Source organism: Callithrix jacchus, chromosome 15 (genome assembly GCF_049354715.1).
Source record: "Callithrix jacchus isolate 240 chromosome 15, calJac240_pri, whole genome shotgun sequence".
Classification (NCBI taxonomy): Eukaryota; Metazoa; Chordata; class Mammalia; order Primates; family Cebidae; genus Callithrix; species Callithrix jacchus.
In genome coordinates, this window is record NC_133516.1 from 65,600,938 (window position 1) to 65,622,421 (window position 21,484).

Below are 21,484 nucleotides of genomic sequence, written 5' to 3' on the forward strand. Positions count from 1 at the left end.
GAAAGAGCTCATCAATGACCTTTTTCCTATTTAAGTCCATTTGAGTTTCTGTCATTTGTAACCACTAGTCTTAGGCCTTTTCATCCGGTACAGCTACCTGACTCTTATATTGAGTCTTTTATTTTCTTCTGTTTACATATATTACCTCCTATTATCCTGCAGACTTAGAAGAGAGACCTCAGATCTTTGTGAAACCCTCCTTAAGCCCAGCAGGGCTCTGGCCACCTAGCAGAGACCCTGTGACTGTTGCTGACTGCTGAAGATTAGAGCTCACATTCCCCTTTGACAGAGCAATAAAGAAAAGGCCAACCACATGGGTCTAAAGTTATTCTAAAACAAAATGGAATCAAGCTCAGAGCCACAGTCTATGGTGGCAAGTTTTAGGATTAGAGTGCCCTTATGTTCTATTCTCTATCCCCAATGACTTCAAGTGAATCTAGGGTTATACACTAACAGCCAAATCAGCCCTAGGATAGCAAAGAGAGGCAGAAATAGCAAATTAAGTCACATCCTGGTTGCAGTGAATGTCATAAAAACTGACGACACCGCAAGAGAAAACATGCAACAGTGGTCAAAAGGCCAGCAGACCTGCTCTCCATCACTTCTAAGGATGCCATGGTTCGTGGCTCACTGCTGCTTTCTTTCACTTGCTGTATAATAGGAACAGTGGTCCTTTGGGTCCATGTTATGGCAGCTAGGATTTTCTTTTTGCATTCACAAGCCAGCAGTGCTATTGAGCCTCAGCCTTAATATACACAATACTTCCTTTTTATCCTAAAATAAAATTCATAGGCTGGGCATGCGGCTCACACCTGTAATCCTAGCACTTTGGGAGGCTGAATCAGGAGAACTGCTTGTGCCCAGGGGTTCATGATCAGCTAAGCAACATGGTGAAACATCATCTCTGCAAAAAAAAACAAAAAAAAAGGACAAAAATTAGCCAGGCATGGTGGCATGTGCCTGTAGTCCCATCTACTTGGGAGGCTGATGTAGGAGGACCACTTGAGCCCAAGAGGTGGAGGCTGCAGTGAACTGTGATGGAGCCAGCTGCACTCCAGCCTGGACGACAGAAGCAGACCCTGTCTCAAAAAAAAATTATATATAGCCCACTAACATAACAGGGTTTTTATTTTTGAGATGGAGTTTTGCTCTTGTTGCCCAGGCTGGAGTGCAATGGCACGATCTCAGCTCACTGCAACCTCCACCTCCTGGGTTCAGGCAATTCTCCTCCCCCAGCCTCCTGCATAGCTGGGATTACAGGCACACGCCACCATGCCCAGCTAATTTTTTGTATTTTTAGTAGAGACGGGGTTTCACCATGTTGACCAGGTTGGTCTCTATCTCTTGACCTTGTGATCCACCCGCCTCGGCCTCCCAAAGTACTGGGATTACAGGCTTGAGCCACCACGCCCGGCCAACAGGGTTTTTTTTTTTTAAGTAATTTAATGCCCACACTATAAATATATATAGAAGCGATAAAATATAGAGGAGCAATTAGAAGACGGTAATTTTTACATACATGTGTTTCAATTTGTAAATGCTCAGGCACAACCATGTGGGGAAACACAATGCAGTCATCAATTATATGCAGTTAGAACACACATTTGGACTTAAGAAAAGTAAGATGATCTGAAGTCATTTCAAACAAGACATATAGGAAAAACCAAAACACAGGTTAGCACTAAATACAAATAAGCATTACATTAAGTACTAGCTGATAGGACTTTGGTTCATAACTGACATTCTGCATGAAGGTCAGCGGGATATGTGCAAGTCATGTTAAATGCAGAACATCATTGCTGGATGCCTGTCCTTCCTAGACTCTGTCCACTTAGTGCCAATCATGTCACTTCCAATCATTGCAACAACCAAAAGCTGTCCCCACCATTCATATGCACCTGACAGGCAGAAGCCTCCCCTTCTAAAACCACACAGGTAGGCCATGGGGGTGGGAGGGGATGGCCTCCCTTGTTAAACCAGAGCAGGGGTCTCCCAGACTTGAATGTGATGGAGGAAGATGAAGTGGGATGCTCCTTGGGCAATGCTCCCTCTTACCTGTGCCACCACCAGATTCTGTTCCTGGGACCAGCTGCTACCCATGCCCCAGTGTACCCTGACCCAAGGGGACACCTCGTCCTGCCCTTGGCCTCCCCAACAAAATGAGCTATGGAGTGAGCAGGAACTGAAAGCTGAGCCTGGAAGCTTTGCTGGGCCCAGGCTTCTCCACATCTCTAGGTTCATTTCCCTTTACTTCTCTGTCCAGTGTCCCTTGGGCTTCTGTGTGGTCCTAAGGGAGCTAGAACCCCCCAACCCTACTGTTCCTATGGCGAGGCCAGCCACCATGCCATTAGCCAGGACTCGCCAGTGTGTGGTTCATGTGGTTCAGGCAAACTCAGGAAACAGTTACAACAGGATGTGGGAAAATTTAGGGTTCAGCAGTAGCAGGTGAGGATGAAAGTGTTCATTTGCATATCATTCATCAGTGATGCCCTGGGGGATGGCCTCTCTCTCCCCAGCCTCCCCCAATTAGGCCTGTTAAGTCCACATCCTGGTGAGAGGATTTGCGGATCAAGAGAGGGCACCAACTGGCCCTCTGAGGGGCTGCCTCCTGAGGCAGGTCACTCCCTGCTGTAGCAATGTCCTTCTGAGTATGGAGCAGGCATCATGAGATGATGGAGGGTGTCTGGCTACCCACAACCAGATGCACAGCAACCTGCATAGCCCAGCACCACCTCTCCAAAGCTGTCTCAGCATTAGGTCTGCAGGGCATTCCCTCTGCCACCACTCCCCCACCCAGCCTTACACCACCAAGTAGGAACTCCTGCCTGTGATGGGTGCACAGAGCATCAAGTTCACATCTTACTCAGTGGGCAGGTTCTAAGGCTAGCCTGTGATGTAAAAACTGTATCTATTCAAAAAAACTTTCTAAGTTTCTAACATAGACACCATGCTAGAGATTGGCATGCAGACTCTCAGTCCATCCAACACAGCTGATTTGTTCTCCAGCTGTGAAACAGATCTATTTCTTCAATTGGGATGTGCAGGAGGGGTATGCACTTGCAGAGCTGCCATCTTGTGAGGAAGCCCTTGCTGCATGGAGATGCCACATATATGTGCTCCACCTGACAGCCTCCCTATGTGGTCCCAACCACCAGCCACAATCGACCACCAAATATCTGAGTGAACCAGCTTTCAGATGATTTCAGGCTCCACTTTCAAGCAGCCCCAGGCATCAAATCTTCCAGGTGAGGCCCCAGACATGAGGGAGCAGAATAAATCATCCTCACTATGGCTGTGTGTGAATTTCGGACCCACAGAATGGGCAGTAACATATTGCACTTTATGCCTAAGTGCACTATTTATTGTGCATTAGGGCCAGATAATTTGTGTGTATCCTTAAACATTTTAGTAACACTCAGATCATCAAGAGGCTCCCACTAGAAGAAGCACACCAGAACTGAGACTGACAAAGGGAAAAGCAAAATCAAATCACATGCTTCATCAGAGCATTAACTTGGAGACCAGAGGCAAAGCCCCTGCCATTTCAATTATTTCTCTCATTTGTTCTACAGAAATATGTGTGGCTGAATTCTTGTAGGTTAAACATGTGAGTGATGGATTCCACCAGAGGGACTGCATAAGGAAGTGGAGCTTAATAAATGATAAGCTGCTTTTTCTGGAAGGACATACCAAGGTTTGTATATGATTGTCCAATGCAGTCAGTGGTGAGCACACTAGGAGAGCATCAGTTGTCCTCCTTGGCAAACATGAATGGCAGGCTCTGGGGACAGCTCTGCTATGTCACACAATGGTACAGCCACAGCAATACCGCTCAGGATAGTCCACCGCATACACCTGGTGGTCAGTGCCATAGATATAGTAGACTTAAGTCTTTCCTTGGAACCAGTAGTGAGGGGGATCATCAGCTCGATGGTCTGGCACTAAGGAAATAAATAGCCAAGAAAAATTTCAGTGTTCTGTTCAAGTCATTCACCTGCTCAAGAACTTCCAGTAGCTGGTACTATGGTTTGAATATCTGTCCTCTCCAAAACTTACATTGAAATTTAATCGATAATGTGGCAATGTTGAGAGATGAGGTCTTTAAGAAGTGTTTGTGTCATGGGCTAATTGAGTAATGGGTTAATGGAATAATGGGTTATCATGGGAGTGGTGGCTTTATAAGAAGAGGACAAGCATGCTCAGCCCCCTTGCATGTGATACCCTGGACTGCCCTGAGACTGGACTGCAGAGAGCCCACCAGCAATAAAGCTCTCACCAGGTGAGGTCCCTTGACCTTGGACTTCTCAGCTTCCACACTGTAATAAATGAACATCTTTTATTTATAAATTACCCATTTTTAGGTATTCTATTATAAGCAACAGAAACAGACTAAGACATGGTATATATAGACACACTATGGAAAAATATTCAACCTCAAAAAGAAAATCCTTCATTCACAACATGGGTGAAACTAGTGGACATTATATTACATGAAATAAGCCAGGCACAGAAAGACAAATATTACATGATCTCACTTACCTGTAGAATCTTTAAAAGTTGAACTCACAGAAGCAGAGAGTAGAATGGTAGTTACCAGATGCTGGTGGGGTGGGGGCATTAAAATCTTTTTAAAAAATGATTAGTTCCTTGACCAGGAGTATTAACATATGAAAATACAGATATTACCAAACATTAAAATATGATTTATAGAGTTGTTCCTATAAATATTAACTGTACACTGATTTTCTGTACTTCAAATCCTGTTATTTTATGTTACATTTATTCTTTAAATCTTATTATCTTACACATTAACCATATAGAAAACCTTTTCCAATGTAAAAGGTTAACTTTTCCTATCATATAAGGATAATACATCAGATAATGGGATTTAAAGTACAGAAAAGTCATATGGGCAGGGGCAGGGAAAATTTATTATATACCCAAGTACTAAGTCTTTACAAGTACTTGTTAAGTCTTGTTATCACTTTAGATCAACACCCCCAAAATTCCATAATTACTCCCCACCTCCCACCTGCATTTAAGAGGCAATAAAATCATACAGCTGGTAAGTGATGGCATTGGGATTTCACCTGAGACTCTCTTATTACAAAGCCATTCATGAAAATATAATTCCAAAATCTGAAAAAGTTTAATATTTTAACCATAAAAATATAAATGCTAACTGCAAGAAAAAGGGAAAGAAAACAAACAGTATAGAAGGTAGAAAATAAAATGTATTATGGGGAACGATCCAACATGGCCAATCGCTAACATCTCAGGATTGTAGCTCTCAGTGGACGTGTAGAGAACTAGAGGACGCCACACTTTCAGACAAATTCTGGTCGCTCACAGAGCAGAAGAACCCCAGTGGAGGAATCACACGGGTCGCCAGCGTGACTCTTGTGGCCAGCGCAGCGGTTTCGCCAGCACCTCAGTGCCGCAGCTCTCCGAGCAGAGTAAACAGGGCCGGCTCCCCTTCCTACCGAGGTTTGGAGGAGCCACACGGGTCCCCAGCATGAATCCTGAGGCCGGCGCAGTGGCTGTGACAGCACCTCGGTGCAGCAGCTCTCGGCACAAAGTAAACAACACTGATTCCCCTTCTGACCGAGGTTTGGAGCCCCGGGAAGGCAGAGGCGCCTATTATGGACACAAGAAGGAAGCCAGACAGGAGAATCCTGGGCAGAAAAGCACCATCAGTCTTAACGCTGCTGTTCTGGCCCTGGGAACTAACAACCTGGATGTCCACTCAAGAGACCTAATCTGAAAGTTGGTAATTTCAAAGACAACAAGAAGATAAATTTACAATGATGGGAAGAAACCAGCGTAAAAAGGCTGAGAATACTCAAAATCAGAACGCCTCTCCCTCTAAAGATGGTCACAGTTCCACATCAACAATGGAACAAGGCTTGATGGAGAACAAGCGCATCCCAATGACAGAATCGCTCTTCAAGAAATGCATAATAAGAAACTTCTGTGAGTTAAAAGTCCATGTTGTAGCCCAACGTAAAGAAACTGAGAACTTTGAAAAAAGGTTTGATGAAATCCTATTGAGAATAGACAACTTAGAGAGGAATATAAGTGAATTAATGGAACTGAAGAATACAATACAGGAACTCCAATAAGTATGCACAGGTTTAAACACTCAAATTGTTCAAGCAGAAGAAAGGATATCAGAGGTCAAAGTCCAACTTAATGAAATAAAATGAGAAGACAAGATTAGAGAAAAAAGGAATGAGCAAAGTCTCCAAGAAATGTGAGACTATGTGAAAAGACCAAATTTACGTTTGATAGGTGTACCTGAATGCGACAGAGAGAATGAATCCAAGCTGGAAAATACCCTTCAGGATATTATTCAGGAAAATTTTCCTAAACTCGCAAAGCAGGTCAATATTCAACCCCAGGTAATACAGAGAACACCACAAAGATATTCTTCAAGAAGAGCCCCCAAGGCACATAATCATTAGATTTACCAGGGTTGAAACAAAGGAGAAAATACTAAGGGCAGCCAGAGAAAAAGGTCAGGTTACCCACAAAGGCAAGCCAATCAGACTTACAGCAGATCTCTCAGCAGAAACTCTACAAGCCAGAAGAGAGTGGGGGCCAATATTCAACATCCTCAAAGAACAGAACCTTCAGCCCAGAATTTCATATCCAGCCAAACTAAGCTTCACAACTGAAGGAAAAATAAAATCTTTTATGAACAAGCAAGTACTCAGAGATTTTATTACCCAGGCCTGCTTTACAAGAGCTTCTGAAAGAAGCATTACACACAGAAAGAAACAACCAGTATTAGCCCTTCTAAAAATATACCAAAAAGTAAAGAGCACCAACATAAAGAAGAATTTACATCAACGAAAGGATAAAACAGCCAGTTAACATCAAATGGCAGTAACCCTAAATATAAATCGACTAAATCCCCCAATCAAAAGACAGAGCCAAAACCCAACAGCATGTTACATCCAGACCTGTTTCACATGCAAGGATACACAAAGACTCAAAACAAAGGGATGGAGAAAGATTTACCAACCAAATGGAGAGCAAAAATAAATAAATAAATAAATAAAAAGCAGGAGTTGCAATTCTCGTATCGGATAAAATAGATTTTAAAGCAACAAAGATATAGTGGTAAAAGGATCAATGCAACAACAAGAGCTAACGATCCTAACACCCAGATACATAGAGACTTAGATTCAATGAGACAGAAAATTAATAAGGATATCAAGGGCTCGAACGCAGATATGAAACAAGTAAACTTAATAAATATTTATAGAGCTCTCCACTTCAAATACACAAAATATACATTCTTGTCAATACCACATCACATGTACTCATAGGTTTAAATGAAACATTGATTGGCCATTATTAATACCCATTTTTTTCGGAATAAAGCAATATTTCCGTTCACCCTCCCTCTTTCTCTTCCTCTTTCTTCCTCTCCTTTACTCATTTTTTTTCTTTCCTTCTCTCAAAAAAAAGGAAAGAAAAAAAAAAGAAATCAACTTGTAAACCTCTAGATCCAGGTCGGCAATGTCTCTCTCATTGCTTGATTTCCTTCCTTCCCTTCCCTCCCTCCCCCCACTTCCTCCTTCCCTCCCTTCCTGCCTTCCTCCCTTCCTCCCAAAAAAATAAAATAAAATAAAATGCATCTACCACCTTCCCCACAAGCACACTCTGTAATCCCCTAAGTAACCTCTATTGAGCATTTACTGAGCATCTTTCAGGAAAAGACTGTTATATTAGATCACTTATAATAATTCTAAAATTTAGTACAAAATATTAAAGTTCCTAGGTTATTATTATGTTAGAAAAGAATTTAAAATCCAAATCGATGATTTCAAGCTGCAGAACTCCCAATTCCAAGAAGGTGACTTGGGTTGATGAAGTGGGTGCTGGGACCAGAACTAAGATCTCCCACCTCTTCCTTGTTCAGAGCAGCTCTGCTTTTCTGTATTTATGTACTATATTGGGCTTTGTGTAAGACCTTGCAGAAAATTTAAATCTACAGAAAGAACAGAAATGACAACATAAACAAATATGAACTCAGGAGATTACACTTTATGATTTTACATTCCATCTGTCATCCTTCCTTCATATTCTGCTTCTAAAAATCAATAGGTCCTCCATTTGCTCCCCTCCACAGCCCGATACCTCTATTCTAAACACACTGTAGAAGTTTATCTTAGCAATGATAGGTGGGCTGAGTGTGGTGGCTCACTCCAGTAATCCCAGCACTTTGGGAGGCCGAGGTGGGCAGATCACCTGAGGTCAGGAGTTCAATACCAGCCTGGTCAACATGGTGAAACCCCATCTCTACTAAAAATCCAAAAAAATAGCCAGGCCTGGTGGCACACACCTGTAATCCCAGCTACTTGGGAGGCTGAAGCAGGAGAATTGCTTGAACCTGGGAGGCAGAGGTTGCAGTGAGCCGTGATCACGCCACTGCACTCCAGCTTGGATAACAGAGTGAGACTGTTTTCAATACAAAAAAAAAAAATGATAGGTGATATGGGCAGAGTAAGAGGAATCAATCTGAAAACCCAGCACACAGCAAAGGCCACATTTACAGACAAACTGAGCACATGCAAATCATGGCTGAGAAATCTATCTACTATATAAAGTAAATCTGGAGATATTTTATATGTAAGACCTCTGATTTATACAAATTCTGTAAACTCAATTTCCTACATAGTGAGAATCAATAGCCAGATGATATTATCTACGAAAAGGCCCTTGTTTTGCAAAAGACAAAGTAGAAGGAAGAGAATAAGTTGAGCATTTCTACCTCAAATTGTTTGTGTGGAAGGAGTATACTCAATGTTAACATGTGAGTCGCTGAAGCTTTGTCATTAACCAGCTATGTGACCTTGCACAAGTGACTTAATTTCTTCTGGATCTGAATTTCCTAATAGTTAAAAAACAGATAGATATGAGATAAGTAAACCCCATCCACTTCATAACATTGTTGTGAGGGCTGCACAAGAGGGTACATTGCAAAGCATATTAGCAGAGTGTTTGAACCAGAATAATTGTTCCACAAATGGTTAGTATTTTTCTGTGGAGTATCAATTACTCAATCATGCCATGCCAAACTCAGCTCTCTGGCCCCTGATGGGCTAAAATTCTTTCCATTATTCTGTGTGGCCTGTCTTTTGGTAACCTCTACCTGTGCAGTCTTCATTCAGTACCAGGTTGGAGAGACTGAGCTGTGACCCAAGGTCCCAGCCAAGGCAGACATGATGAGTGGCAGCAGGAGAGGTGGTGCAAGCCAAGAGAACTTAAGGGTGAGTGGAGGATTGAGATGGTGGTTCGGATTATCTACACCTGGTGAATCCTAAGCAGGTGTGAAGTAAAAAACTTAAGTTTGAATCCAGCATTTGTGAATATCGCAGTACATTTCCTTTTTCTTTGATACAGGGTCCTGCTCTGTCACCCAGACTGGCGTGCAGTGGTGCGATCTTGACTCAGTGCAGCCTCCGTCTCCTGGGTTCAAGCAATTCTCCGTGCCTCAGCCTCCTGAGTAGCTGGGATTACAGGTGCCCACCATCACAGCCAACTAATTTTTGAAGTGTTTTTTTTTTCTTTTGGGTTTTTTTTTTAAGTAGAGATGGAGTTTTGCCATGTTGGCCAGGCTGGTCTCAAGCTCCTGGTGTCAAGCGATCTGCCTTCCTTGGCCTCCCAAGTGCTGAGATTACAGGCCTGATCCGCCATGCTGGGATCCCAGTATATTTTCATCCAGTTTTGTGCATTCATGTTTACATTTGTTTATTAGCAAAGTCAGGAGTTATTTTAGCAAGTAGTACTTGAGTAGATGTGTAAACACAAAGAGCTAATTTATTAGCTTTTCTGACTTTAAGATGTTTATTGTTTCATCAGTTTAGCTTCTGAATTAAAAACTAAACAGAGGTTTTTAGTTCTGTTGTAGAGAGCATTCATCTGCTAGCTTAAGTTGTCCTTGATAACTGCTGTTGGTATGCGAGAACGTGAATGAAGCCTGGAGTACTCCACCCTAATTCTGCATGCTTCCTAATCCATCTCATCCATTCACATTGCTTCAGATACCACCAGTGATCCCCAGATGTAAAGGTCTAGTATTTCTTCTAGGTACCTAGCTTTTGGACTTCTTCACCTGGAATTCATGTCCAATATCTTCCCCTCATCCGGATGAAACCTGCCCAGCCTCCTGGTTCCCAGGTTAATGACACTGACACCATCTAGCAGTCCTGGCCAGAAATCTGGGTCCTTCTGCATTCCCTTTGGCTCATCATTTACCCACGGGATTTCCTACCTATGTAGATGGCAAATCCCTCTCCTCCCCAGTTCTAACTACCACTTGCCTTACCTGTTTCTTAGGCTATTGTGGCCACCTTCCAAACGGGCTTCCCGTCATCAATCTTACCCCTCTAATCCACACTGATGGGATGATTTTCTTCAACATATATCTGTCACTGGAAGTCTCCTCTGTAAACATCTGCAGCTGACCAAACTTCTGATCTTTTTTCTGGGTTCCTCCATAACTAGTCATTGTAACATCAACTTCAGCCATAGGAGAATCTCACTATTCTCTGAACATGGCTTGGTGATTCAGGACTCAGTCTTTTCCAAGCTCGAATGATACCTTATCTGTAAAACTGACCAAGCCTCACCAGTTTGATAAAGATGTCTTTCTCTGTGCTTCATAACATATGCCTCATAAAGAGTAATCTGTTTATATATCCTCAAATAGACTGCAAGCCTTTGAAGACAAAAACTAAGTCTCACTTTTTCTATATATTCAAGCAAAATGGAGAGCTTGACACAATATGAGTTAATAAATATACTTATTGTACGACTTATCTGTGGAAATAAAAAGCTATTAATTGCAAAAACAAAACAACCAAATAATATCATTACAATAAAGTGGAATTTTAAAATTAGTTTTTATTTCCTTCAGGGTTTGCACACTGTCATGTGATGCTATACCAAAATCACTTTGAAATTATATATATATATATATATATATATATATATATATATATATATATTTTTTTTTTTTTTTTTTTTGAGACAGACTATCACTCTGTTGCCCAAGCTGGAGTGCAGTGGCTTGATCTCGCCTCACAGCAACCTCAGCCTCCCAGGTTCAAGTGATTTTCCTGCCTCAGCCTCCTGAGTAGCTAGGATTAAAGGCACCTGCCACCACACCCAGCTAATTTTTGTATTTTTAGTAGAGACAGGGTTTCACCACATTGGCCAGGCTGGTCTCAAACTCGACCTCAGGTGATCCACCTGCCTCGACCTCCCAAAGTGCTGGGATTACAGGTGTGAGCTACCATGCCCAGCCCAAAGTGGAATTTTTAAGAGAGAAAAAAAAGAAACACTTCGGGAATTTTTTGTTCTGAATTATCCAGCATGTTTTATAATGGTCTTCCACACATCCATGTACCCACTGGAAAAACTGGCTAATTAAGTGAAGAGGCCTCATATGTACAGAAGCCTGACATTAGGAGGCTGGCTAAAATGGCGACACTCCAGATTCCTTTTCCAAGGAGGTCTTCTGGGGCTCATCTGGTCCTTCCTATCTCTCAGCAAGACCAACACTAAACAATCTTAGAAAGGTGTATATCCACTTTTCCTTCCTGGTAATATGAGAGGGAGTCTTCAACTCAGTTACAAATTCCAACAACTGGACATTCTATCTGGAAAGTTCTGTCTTATGTTTAATGATAATTTATGTTGTTAAAAATCTATTAAGATTAAGATAGTGCCAAAAATTTTAAATACATATAAATTTAACAAGATCAACTCTAGGCCTATATTTTTTTAATTGGGGAAAAACTATTAAAAGACACAAACTATTTGAATAGATTTAAAGTCATATCATGTTCCTGGAAGAAAATACTTAATTTAAAACTGTTAATTCTAAAAATTTTAATATATTAATTTAATGTCATTCCAATTAGAATTCCAACAGGATTTTTAATGAAATAGATAAAATGATTCTAAAGTTTATATAAAGAAAGAATGCCAAAGAATAGCTAGTAAAGTTATAAAACATATAAGAAGAGAGAATATACAGGGGGGCTTATTAAGATCAGTCATCATATAACACTTACAAATTCAATTCAAAATAGCATTAGTAAAAGTATAAAATGTACTTCTGGAACAAAATAAATAATTAATGATCACATTATAGTAATTATTTAAATGTTTATATGCCAGAGTGGTAGTTCAAAGGGAAGAAAGTTGAACTTTTTTTTTTCTAATATGCAGATACAACTGGCTACTCACTTGAAAGAAAAGTGTTGAACTGACATCTTACAATAAATCCAAAAATAAATGCAAATATATTAAAATTTTAAGCATAAAAACTTTTTTAAATTGAAGGAAAATATGTAGAAGATTATATATACCTTCTATGGTTTGGGGAGACTTTCCTTACCAAGAACTATAAAATAAAAGATAGGCATACTCAGCCACTTATAAATTACTTTTTTGGTATGGCAAATAGTACTATAGCAGATCTCTCTGCAGAAACCCTACAAGCCAGAAAAGAGTGGGGGCCAATATTCAACATCCTTAAAGAAAAGAACTTCAACCTAGAATTTCATATCCAGCCAAAGTAAGCTTCATAAGCAAAGGAGAAATAAAATCCTTTACAGACAAGCAATTGCTGAGAGATTTCATCACCACCAGGCCTGCCTTACAAGAGCTCCTGAAAGAAGCACTAAACAAGGAAAGGAACAACCAGTACCAGCAACTCCAAAAATTTACCAAATGGTAAAGACCATTGACACAATGAAGAAAGTGTGTCAATTAATGGGCAAAACATCCAGCTAGCATAAAAATGGCAGGATCAAATTCACATATAACAATATTAACCTTAAATGTAAATGGGCTAAATGCCCCAATCAAAAGACAGACAGGCAAATTGGATAAAAAGTCAAGACCCATCATTGTGCTGTATTCAGGAAACCCATCTCATGTGCAAGGACACACATAGGCTAAAAATAAAGGGATGGAGGAAGATTTATCAAGCAAATGGAGAGCAGAAATAAGTAGGAGTTGCAATCCTAGTCTCTGATAAAATGGACTTTAAACCAACAAAGATCAAAAGAGACAAAGAAGGGCATTATATAATGGCAAAAGGATCGATGCAACAAGAGCTACCAATCCTAAATATATACGTACCCAATACAGGAGCACCCATGTATATAAAGCAAGTTCTTAACGACCTACAAAGAGACTTAGAGTCCCACACAATAACAGTGGGAGAATTTAACACTCCACTGTCAATATTAGACAGATCAGCCAGACAGAAAATTAACAAGGATATCCAGGACTTGAACTCAGATCTGGACCAAGCAGACCTAATAGACATCTACAGAAATCTCCACCCCAAATCCATAGAATACATATTCTTCTCAGCACTGCATTGCACCTACTCTAAAATTGACCACATAATTGAAAGTAAATAACTCCTCAGCAAATGCAAAAGAATGGAAATTATAACAAACAGTCTCTCCGAGCACAGGGCAATCAAATTAGAACTCAGAATTAAGAAACTAACTCAGACCCACACAACTGCATAGAAACCGAAGAACCTGCTCCTGAATGTCAACAGATATACAATGAAATGGAGGCAGAAATAAAGATGTTCTTTGAAACAAATGAGAATGAAGATACAACATACTAGAATCTCTGGGATACATTTAAAGCAGTCTCTAGAGGAAAATTTATAGCAATAAATGCCTACCAGAGAAGTGAGGAAAGACCTAAAATCAACACCCTATCATCAAAATTGAAAGAGCTAGAGGAGTGAGATCAAAAAAAACCCAAAAGCTAGCAGAAGACAAGAAATGACTAAGATCAGAGCAGAACTGAAGGAGATAGAGACACAAAAAACCTTTAAAAAATCAGTATATCCAGGAGCTGGTTTTGAAAAGATCAGCAAAATAGACAGACTTCTAGCCAGATTAATAAAAAAGAAAAGAAAGAAGAATCAAATATATGCAATAAAAAAGATAAAGGGGACATCACCACCAATTCCACAGAAATACAAACTGCCATTAGAGATAACTACAAACAGCTCTATGCACATAAACCAGTAAACCTGGAAGAAATGGATAAATTCCTGGACACTTGCACCTTCCCAAGTCTAAACCAGGAAGAAGTTGAAACCTTGAATAGACCAATAACAAGAGCTGAAGTTGAGGCAGCAATTAATAGCCTACCAACCAAAACAAGAAGCCCAGGGCCAGATGGGTTCACAGCTGAATTCTACCAGACATACAAAGAGGAGCTAGTACCATTCCTTTTGAAACTATTCCAAATGGTACAAAAAGAGGGAATCCTTTCCAAATCATTTTATGATACCAACATCATCCTGATGCCAAAACCTGGAGGAGACTCAACAACAACAAAAAAACTTCAGGCCAATATCCATGATGAACATTGATGCAAAAATCTTCAATAAAATACTGGCAAACTGATTGCAACAGCACATCGAAAAGTTTATCCACCATGATCAAGTAGGCTTCATTCCAGGGATGCAAGGCTGGTTCAACATACACAACTCTATAAATGTAATCCACCACATAAACAGAACCAAAGACAAAAAACACATGATTATCTCAATAGATGCAAAGGAGGCCTTCAACAAAATTCAACAGCGCTGTATGCTAAAAACTCTTAATAAACTAGGTATCGAAGGAACATATCTCAAACTAATAAAAGCTATTTACAACAAACCTACAGCCAATATCATACTGAATGGGCAAAAACTGGAAGCATTCCCTTTGAAATCCAGCACTAGACAAAGATGTCTTCTCTCACCACTCCTATTCAGTATAGTATTGGAAGTTCTAGCCAGAGCAATTAGGCAAGAAAAAGAAATAAAGCGTATTCAATTAGGAAAGGAGGAAGAAAAATTGTCCCTATTTGCAGACAACATGATTGTATATTTAGAAGACGCCATTGTCTCAGCCCAAAATCTCCTTAAACTGATAAGCAACTTCAGCAAAGTCTCAGGATACAAAATCAATGTGCAGAAATCAGAAGCACTTCTATATACCAATAACAGACTAACAAAGAGCCAAATCATGAGTGGACTCCCATTCACAATTGCTGCAAAAAGAATAAAACACCTAAAAATACAACTAACAACTAACAAAAGTCAAGGAACTTTTCAAGGAGAACTACAAACTGCTGCTCAAGGAAATAAGAGAGAACACAAACAGATGGAAAAATAGTCCATGCTCATGGTTAGGAAGAATCAATATTGTGAAAATGGCCATACTGTTCAAAGTAATTTATGGATTCAACACTATCACCATCAAGCTACCATTGACCTTCTTCACAGAACTGGAAAAAAACCACCTTAAACTTCACATGGAACCAAAAGAGAGCCCGCATAGCCAAGACAATCCTAATCAAAAATAACAAAGCCAGAGGCATCATGCTACTTGATTTCAAACTATACTACAAAGCTGCAGCAATCAAAACAGCATGGTACTGGTACCAAAACAGAGATATAGACCAATGGAAAAGAACAGAGGCCTTGGAGGCAATGCCACACATTGACAACCATCTGATCTTTGACAAACTGGACAAAAACAAGCAATGGGGCAAGGATTCTCTGTTTAATAAATGGTGTTGGGAAAACTGGCTAGCAGTGTGCAGAAAGCAGAAACCGGACCCCTTCCTGACACCTTACACTAAAATTAACTCCAGATGGATTAAAGACTTAAACATAAGATCTAACACCATAAAAACCCTAGAAGAAAACCTAGGCAAAACCATTTAGGACATAGGCATAGGCAAGGACTTCATGACTAAAACACCAAAAGCAGTGGCAACAAAAGCCAGAATAGACAAATGGGACCTAATTAAACTACAGAGCTTCTGTATGGAAAAAGAAACAATCATTAGAGTGAACTGGCAACCAACAGAATGGGAAAAAACGTTTGCAATCTACCCATCTGACAAAGGGCTAATATCCAGAAAATATAAAGAACTAAAACAGATTTACAAGAAAAATCCAACAAACTCATCCAAAAGTGGGCAAAGAATATGAACAGACACTTTCCAAAAGAAGACATATATGAGGACAACAAACATATGAAAAAATGCTCATCATCACTGATTATTAGAGAAATGAAAATCAAAACCACATTGAGATACTACCTCATGCCAGTTAGAATGGCGATCATTAAAAAATCTGGAGACAGCAGATGCTGGAGAGGATGTGGAGAAATAGGAACACTTTTACACGGTTGGTGGGAGTGTAAACTAGTTCAACCATTGTGGAAGTCAGTGTGGTGCTTCCTCAAGGACCTAGAAATAGAAATTCCATTTGAGCCAGCAATTCCATTACTGGGTATATACCCAAAGGATTATAAATCACTCTATTATAAAGACACATGCTCATGTATGGTCATTGCAGCACTGTTTACAATAGCAAAGACCTGGAAGCAACCCAAATGCCCATCGACAATAGACTGGAAAAGGAAAATGTGGCATATAAACACCATGGAATACTACGCAGCCATAAAAAACTATGAGTTTGTGTCCTTTGTAGGGACATGACTGAATCTGGAAACCATCATTCTCAGCAAACTGACACAAGAACAGAAAATTAAACACTGCATGTTCTCACTCATAGGTAAGTGTTGAACAATGAGAACACAGGGACACAGGGAGGGGAGCATCACACACTAGGGTCTGTTGAGGGGGCAAAGGGAGGGACAGCAGTAGAGGTAGGTGACAGGGGGATGGAAGCAACAAATTACATTGCCATGTGTGTACCTATGCAACAATCCTGCATAATCTGCACATGTACCCCAGAACCTAAAGTATAATAAAAAAAGAAAAAAATTAATAGCAGTCAATATATCTGAAAAAAATGTTTGTGCTACTATATTCATACAATGGATCACTTTCTATACAAAGCACCCTTAAAAACTGATAAGATGATGACAACCAATTAGAAAATTCTGCAAAGGATACAAACAACTCACTAATGAGTAGTACCAAAAGGCCCAATGAACATGAGTATGATTGAAGGTCACTAGAAATCAGAAAAAAAATGAAAGTAACATAAAAATCACTTAACACACATCATATTGGCAAATATAACAGTCATAGTAAAGCTTCCAATGATCAAACACTGGACAATGTAAGTATCAATGAAAATCATAACTGCAATGGATTGAAACGCATCCAAGAAATTTAATCCATTACTTCATAACAATACTAAAAAACCCAGTCACCATTAAAGGATGCTAGGGAACCAATATGTTATTTTGAAAACTAGTAAACAATGGGAAAGAATCAAGCATTTATTTTGCCTTATTTATAAGAACTATGCCATTGGGTAACCAAATAGCAAAGGTGAAAAAGTTTTTCTTTATGGACAGCACACCTCATAAATGTGAAAGAGCAAATTTAGACTGTCACTATTTTGTAATCTTAATGAACTGATAAATCTGGGTACTGAGCATCGGTGGTTGCTAACAGCACAAAGAGAGAGACAACCAAACATTATGTGACTCCTAATGGAGAAACAGTAACTGCCTTTGAATTCTTCTTGCCATAAAAGTCAAACCTGAATTGGATCAAGCTTTTAGATTCCATTACTGATTCATAGGCAATAAAGATGAGGAAAATCTTTCACTACAACATAGGAATGCAACTTCCAAAATTCAGACTGTCGGAAGCTTTACAGCACCAAAACCTTGATTCCTTCAACAAATAAATTGCATGGGGAAAAAATAATATGGCAGTGGAGACGACTGTTAAAAGAGACATAAATGACTAATCATTTGCAATTTGTATACTTTTATTTGCCTACCTCAAATAAGATGTAAACACTGGCTAAATATATAATTAATAATTATTGTTGAGCACCAGAAAGTGAACCTAAAGAAATGGAGATTTGGAAATATCAGGGAGAAGATGGGGTTGTAGGACCAACTCAGGATTGCAGCTCCCAGTGAAAGCACAGAAGGTGAGTGGATGCCACATTTCCAGACAGATCTTTATTACCCACAGACCAGGAGATTCCCAGGTGTAGGAGCCCCATGGGCCGCCAGCATGGCTCTTTGGGCCGGCTTGGCTGTTTGGGCTGGGGCCACAGTGCAGCAGCACTCTGTACAAAACACACTGGTTTGGTTGCCCTGTTAAACTGGCAATTGGAGATTTCAAAAGGCAGATTAGCACATTCATCTGATTAAACAAGACTTAAACAGAAAGCCAGGCCAGGAGATTCCCGGGCAGCAACGTTGTTTGAACCGGCACAGTGGGTCACTGCACAGGAAATCACACAGATCCCGGCACCCTTTCAGCAGGCGACTGGAACACCTGGGAGAGAGTCAACCATTCAACTTAAAAAAAAAAAGGGGGCTCTGAGGCAGGGAGCCAGGTGATCAGGCTTGGCAGCTCTCACCCCCACAGAAACAAATAAAACAGCAATTGGAAACGCTCAGGGTTGAGAGTTTCACAGCAAGCACAGTTGAACCCAGGATGGTGCAGCTCGGTGGGGGAGGGGCATCCGCCATTACCGAGGCACTCGACCCCTACGGAGGTACTCTGCCATTGCTGACGCAGCCTGCCATTGCTGAGGCAACCCGCCATAACAGAGAGAGTCCACCACTACAGAGGCGGGCCACCATCAAGACGGCAGTTCTAACCACACCCATGTAAACAGGACTACAGGGAATTACACAAGGCAGCAGGGTAGAGCCAATGACAGCAGGGCAGAGCCCATAACAGCAGGGCGGAGCCCCCCGCAGCAGGGCGAAGTCCACGACAGCAGGGTGGAGCCCACAGCAACAGGACGGAGCCCACAGCAGCTCAGCATAGCCACTACAGGCAGGCAGTGATTAGACTGCCTCCTTGCTGGGCAGGACAGTGCAATGGATATTCATAAATAAAGCCCTAACTCCCCAGGACAGAGCACCTGAGGAAAAAAAGGGGCTTTATGAGTTCTGCTTAAATGTACCTGCCTAGCAGCCCTGAATGAACAACGGAGCTCACAGCTCAGCACTTGAGCTCCTTTAAAGTACAGACTGTCTTCTCAAGTATAAAGTACAGACAGTCTCCTCAAGCAGCTGTCTGACCCCTGTATATCCAAAGAGTCACCTCACAAAGGACTGATCAGACTGACATTTGGCGGGACAAAGATAACAGACAAAGAAACTGGTAGCAACCCTCACAGTTCCGCAGCTGCTACAGGTGTACCCCAGGCAAGCAGGGCCTGGAGTAAACCTCAGCAGTCCTATAGCAGAGGGGCCAGACTTTTAGAAGGAAAACTAAGAAACAGAAATACTTCATCAACAATCTGGACTCCACTCAGAGACCCAATTGGAAAAACAGCGACTACTCAGATGACAGGTGAATAAATCCACAAAGATTGGAAGAAACCAGCGCAAAGAGAAGGAAAACACCAGAAACCAGAACACCTCGCCTCCTACAAGGGACCACAACTCCTCACCAGCAAGGGAACAAAGCTGAATGGAGAATGAGTATGATGAAATGACAGAATCAGACTTCGGGAGGTGGGTAATGAGAAACTTCCATAAGCTAAAAGAACATATTCTAACTCAATGCAAAGAAAGTAAGAACCTTGAAAAAAGATTTGAGGAAATGATAACAAGAATGGACAACTTAGAGAGAAATATGAGTGAATTGAAGGAGCTGAAAAACACAACACGAGAACTTTGTGAAGCATGCACAAGTTTCGACAGCCTAATTGACCAAGCAGAAGAAAGGATATCAGAAGTCGAAGATCAACTCAATGAAATAAAACGAGAATCCAAGATTAGAGAAAAAAGTACAAAAAGGAATGAACAAAGTCTCTAAGAAATGTGGGACTATGTGAAGAGACCTAATCTACATTTGATAGGTGTACCTGAATGTGACAAAGATAATGAATCGAAGCTGGAAAATACTCTTCAGGATATTATCCAGGAAAATTTCCCCAACCTAGAAAGGCAGGCCAATATTCAAGTCTAGGAAATACAAAGAACACCACAAAGATATTCCGCAACAAGAGCAACCCCAAGGCACATAATCGTCAGATTCACCAGGGTTGAAATGAAGGAGAAATGCTAAGGGCAGCCAGAGAGAAAGATCGGGTCTCCCACAAAGGGAAGCCCATCAGACTCACAGCAGATCTCTCAGCAGAAACCCTACAAGCCAGAAGAGAGTAGGGGCCAATATTCAACATCCTTAAAAGAACTTTCACCCCAGAATTTCATATTCAGCAAAACTGAGCTTCATAAGTGAAGGAAAAATTAAATCCTTTGTGAACAAGAAAGTACTCAGAGATTTTGTCACCACCAGGCCTGCTTTACAAGAGCTCCTGAAAGAGGCACTACACATAGAAAGAAACAACCAGCACGAGCCATTCCAAAAACATACCAAATGCTAAAGAGCATCAACAAAATGAAGAATCTGCATCAACTAACGGGCAAAACAGTCAGCTAGCATGAAAATGGCAGTAACAAATTCACACATAACAATATTAACCCTAAATGTAAATGGGCTAAACACCCCAATCAAAAGACACAGACTGGCAAATTGGAAAAAAAGCCAAAACCCATCGGTGTGCTGTATCCAGGAAACCAATCTCACATGAGAGGATACACAAAGGCTACAAATAAAGGAATGGAGGAAGATTTAACAAGCAAATAGAGAGCAAAAAAAAGCAGGAGTTGCAATTCTCGTCTCTGATAAAATAGACTTTAAAGCAACAGAGATCAAAAGAGACAAAGAAGGACATTACATAATGGTCAAAGGATTGATACAACAACAAGAGCTAACAATCCTAAATATATATGAACCCAAAACAGGAGCACCCAGATATATAAGGCAAGTTCTTAATGACTTACAAAGAGACTTAGACTCCCACACAATAATAGTGGGAGACTTTAACACTCCACTGTCAATATTAGGCAGATCAACCAGACAGAAAATTAACAAGGATATCCAGGACTTGAACTCAGACCTGGAACAAGCAAACCTGATAAACATTTACAGAACTCTCCACCCCAAATCCACAGAATATACATTCTTCTCAGCACCACGTCACACCTACTCTAAAATTGACCATATAATTGGAAGTAAATCACTCCTCAGCAAATGCAAACAACTGAAATCATAACAAACAGTCTCTCAGACCATAGTGCAATCAAGTTAGAACTCAGAATTCAGAAACTAACTCAGAACCGCACAGCATCATGGAAACTGAATAAACAATGAAATGAAGGAAAAAATAAAGAAGTTCCGTGAAACCAATGAGAATGAAGACACAACATACTAGACTCTTTGGGACACATTTAAAGCAGTCTCTAGAGGAAAATATATAGCAATAAGTGCCCACATGAGAAGAGTGGAGAGATCCAAAATTGACACCCTATCATCAAAATTGAAAGAGCTGAAGGAGCAAGATCAAAAAAACTCAAAACCTAGCAGAAGACAAGAAATAACTAAGATCAGAGCAGAACTG

At 40.6% G+C, this 21,484-nt stretch overlaps 1 protein-coding gene across 16 annotated transcripts in view; it reads right to left on the minus strand.

Moving 5' to 3' along the window:
• Window positions 1-21,484, minus strand: part of LOC100391280 (coiled-coil domain-containing protein 14) — a 193,947-nt gene that overhangs the window by 103,938 nt on the left and 68,525 nt on the right. For 3 of the 16 annotated variants that reach the window (XR_008476804.2, XR_008476800.2, XR_013527480.1), the window contains exon 13: window positions 3,691-3,941. The exons of 11 other annotated variants lie outside the window; for them this stretch is intronic. Coding sequence is in view for 1 of the 5 variants with exons in the window: in XM_035276169.3 (XP_035132060.2) it covers window positions 3,923-3,941 (19 nt within the window). In the remaining 4 variants the exon portion in view is untranslated. Of the gene's footprint in view, window positions 1-812; window positions 905-1,478; window positions 3,942-21,484 lie in introns of those variants that run through there. 2 more of the 16 variants (XR_013527479.1, XM_035276169.3) reach the window with 2 other exon arrangements.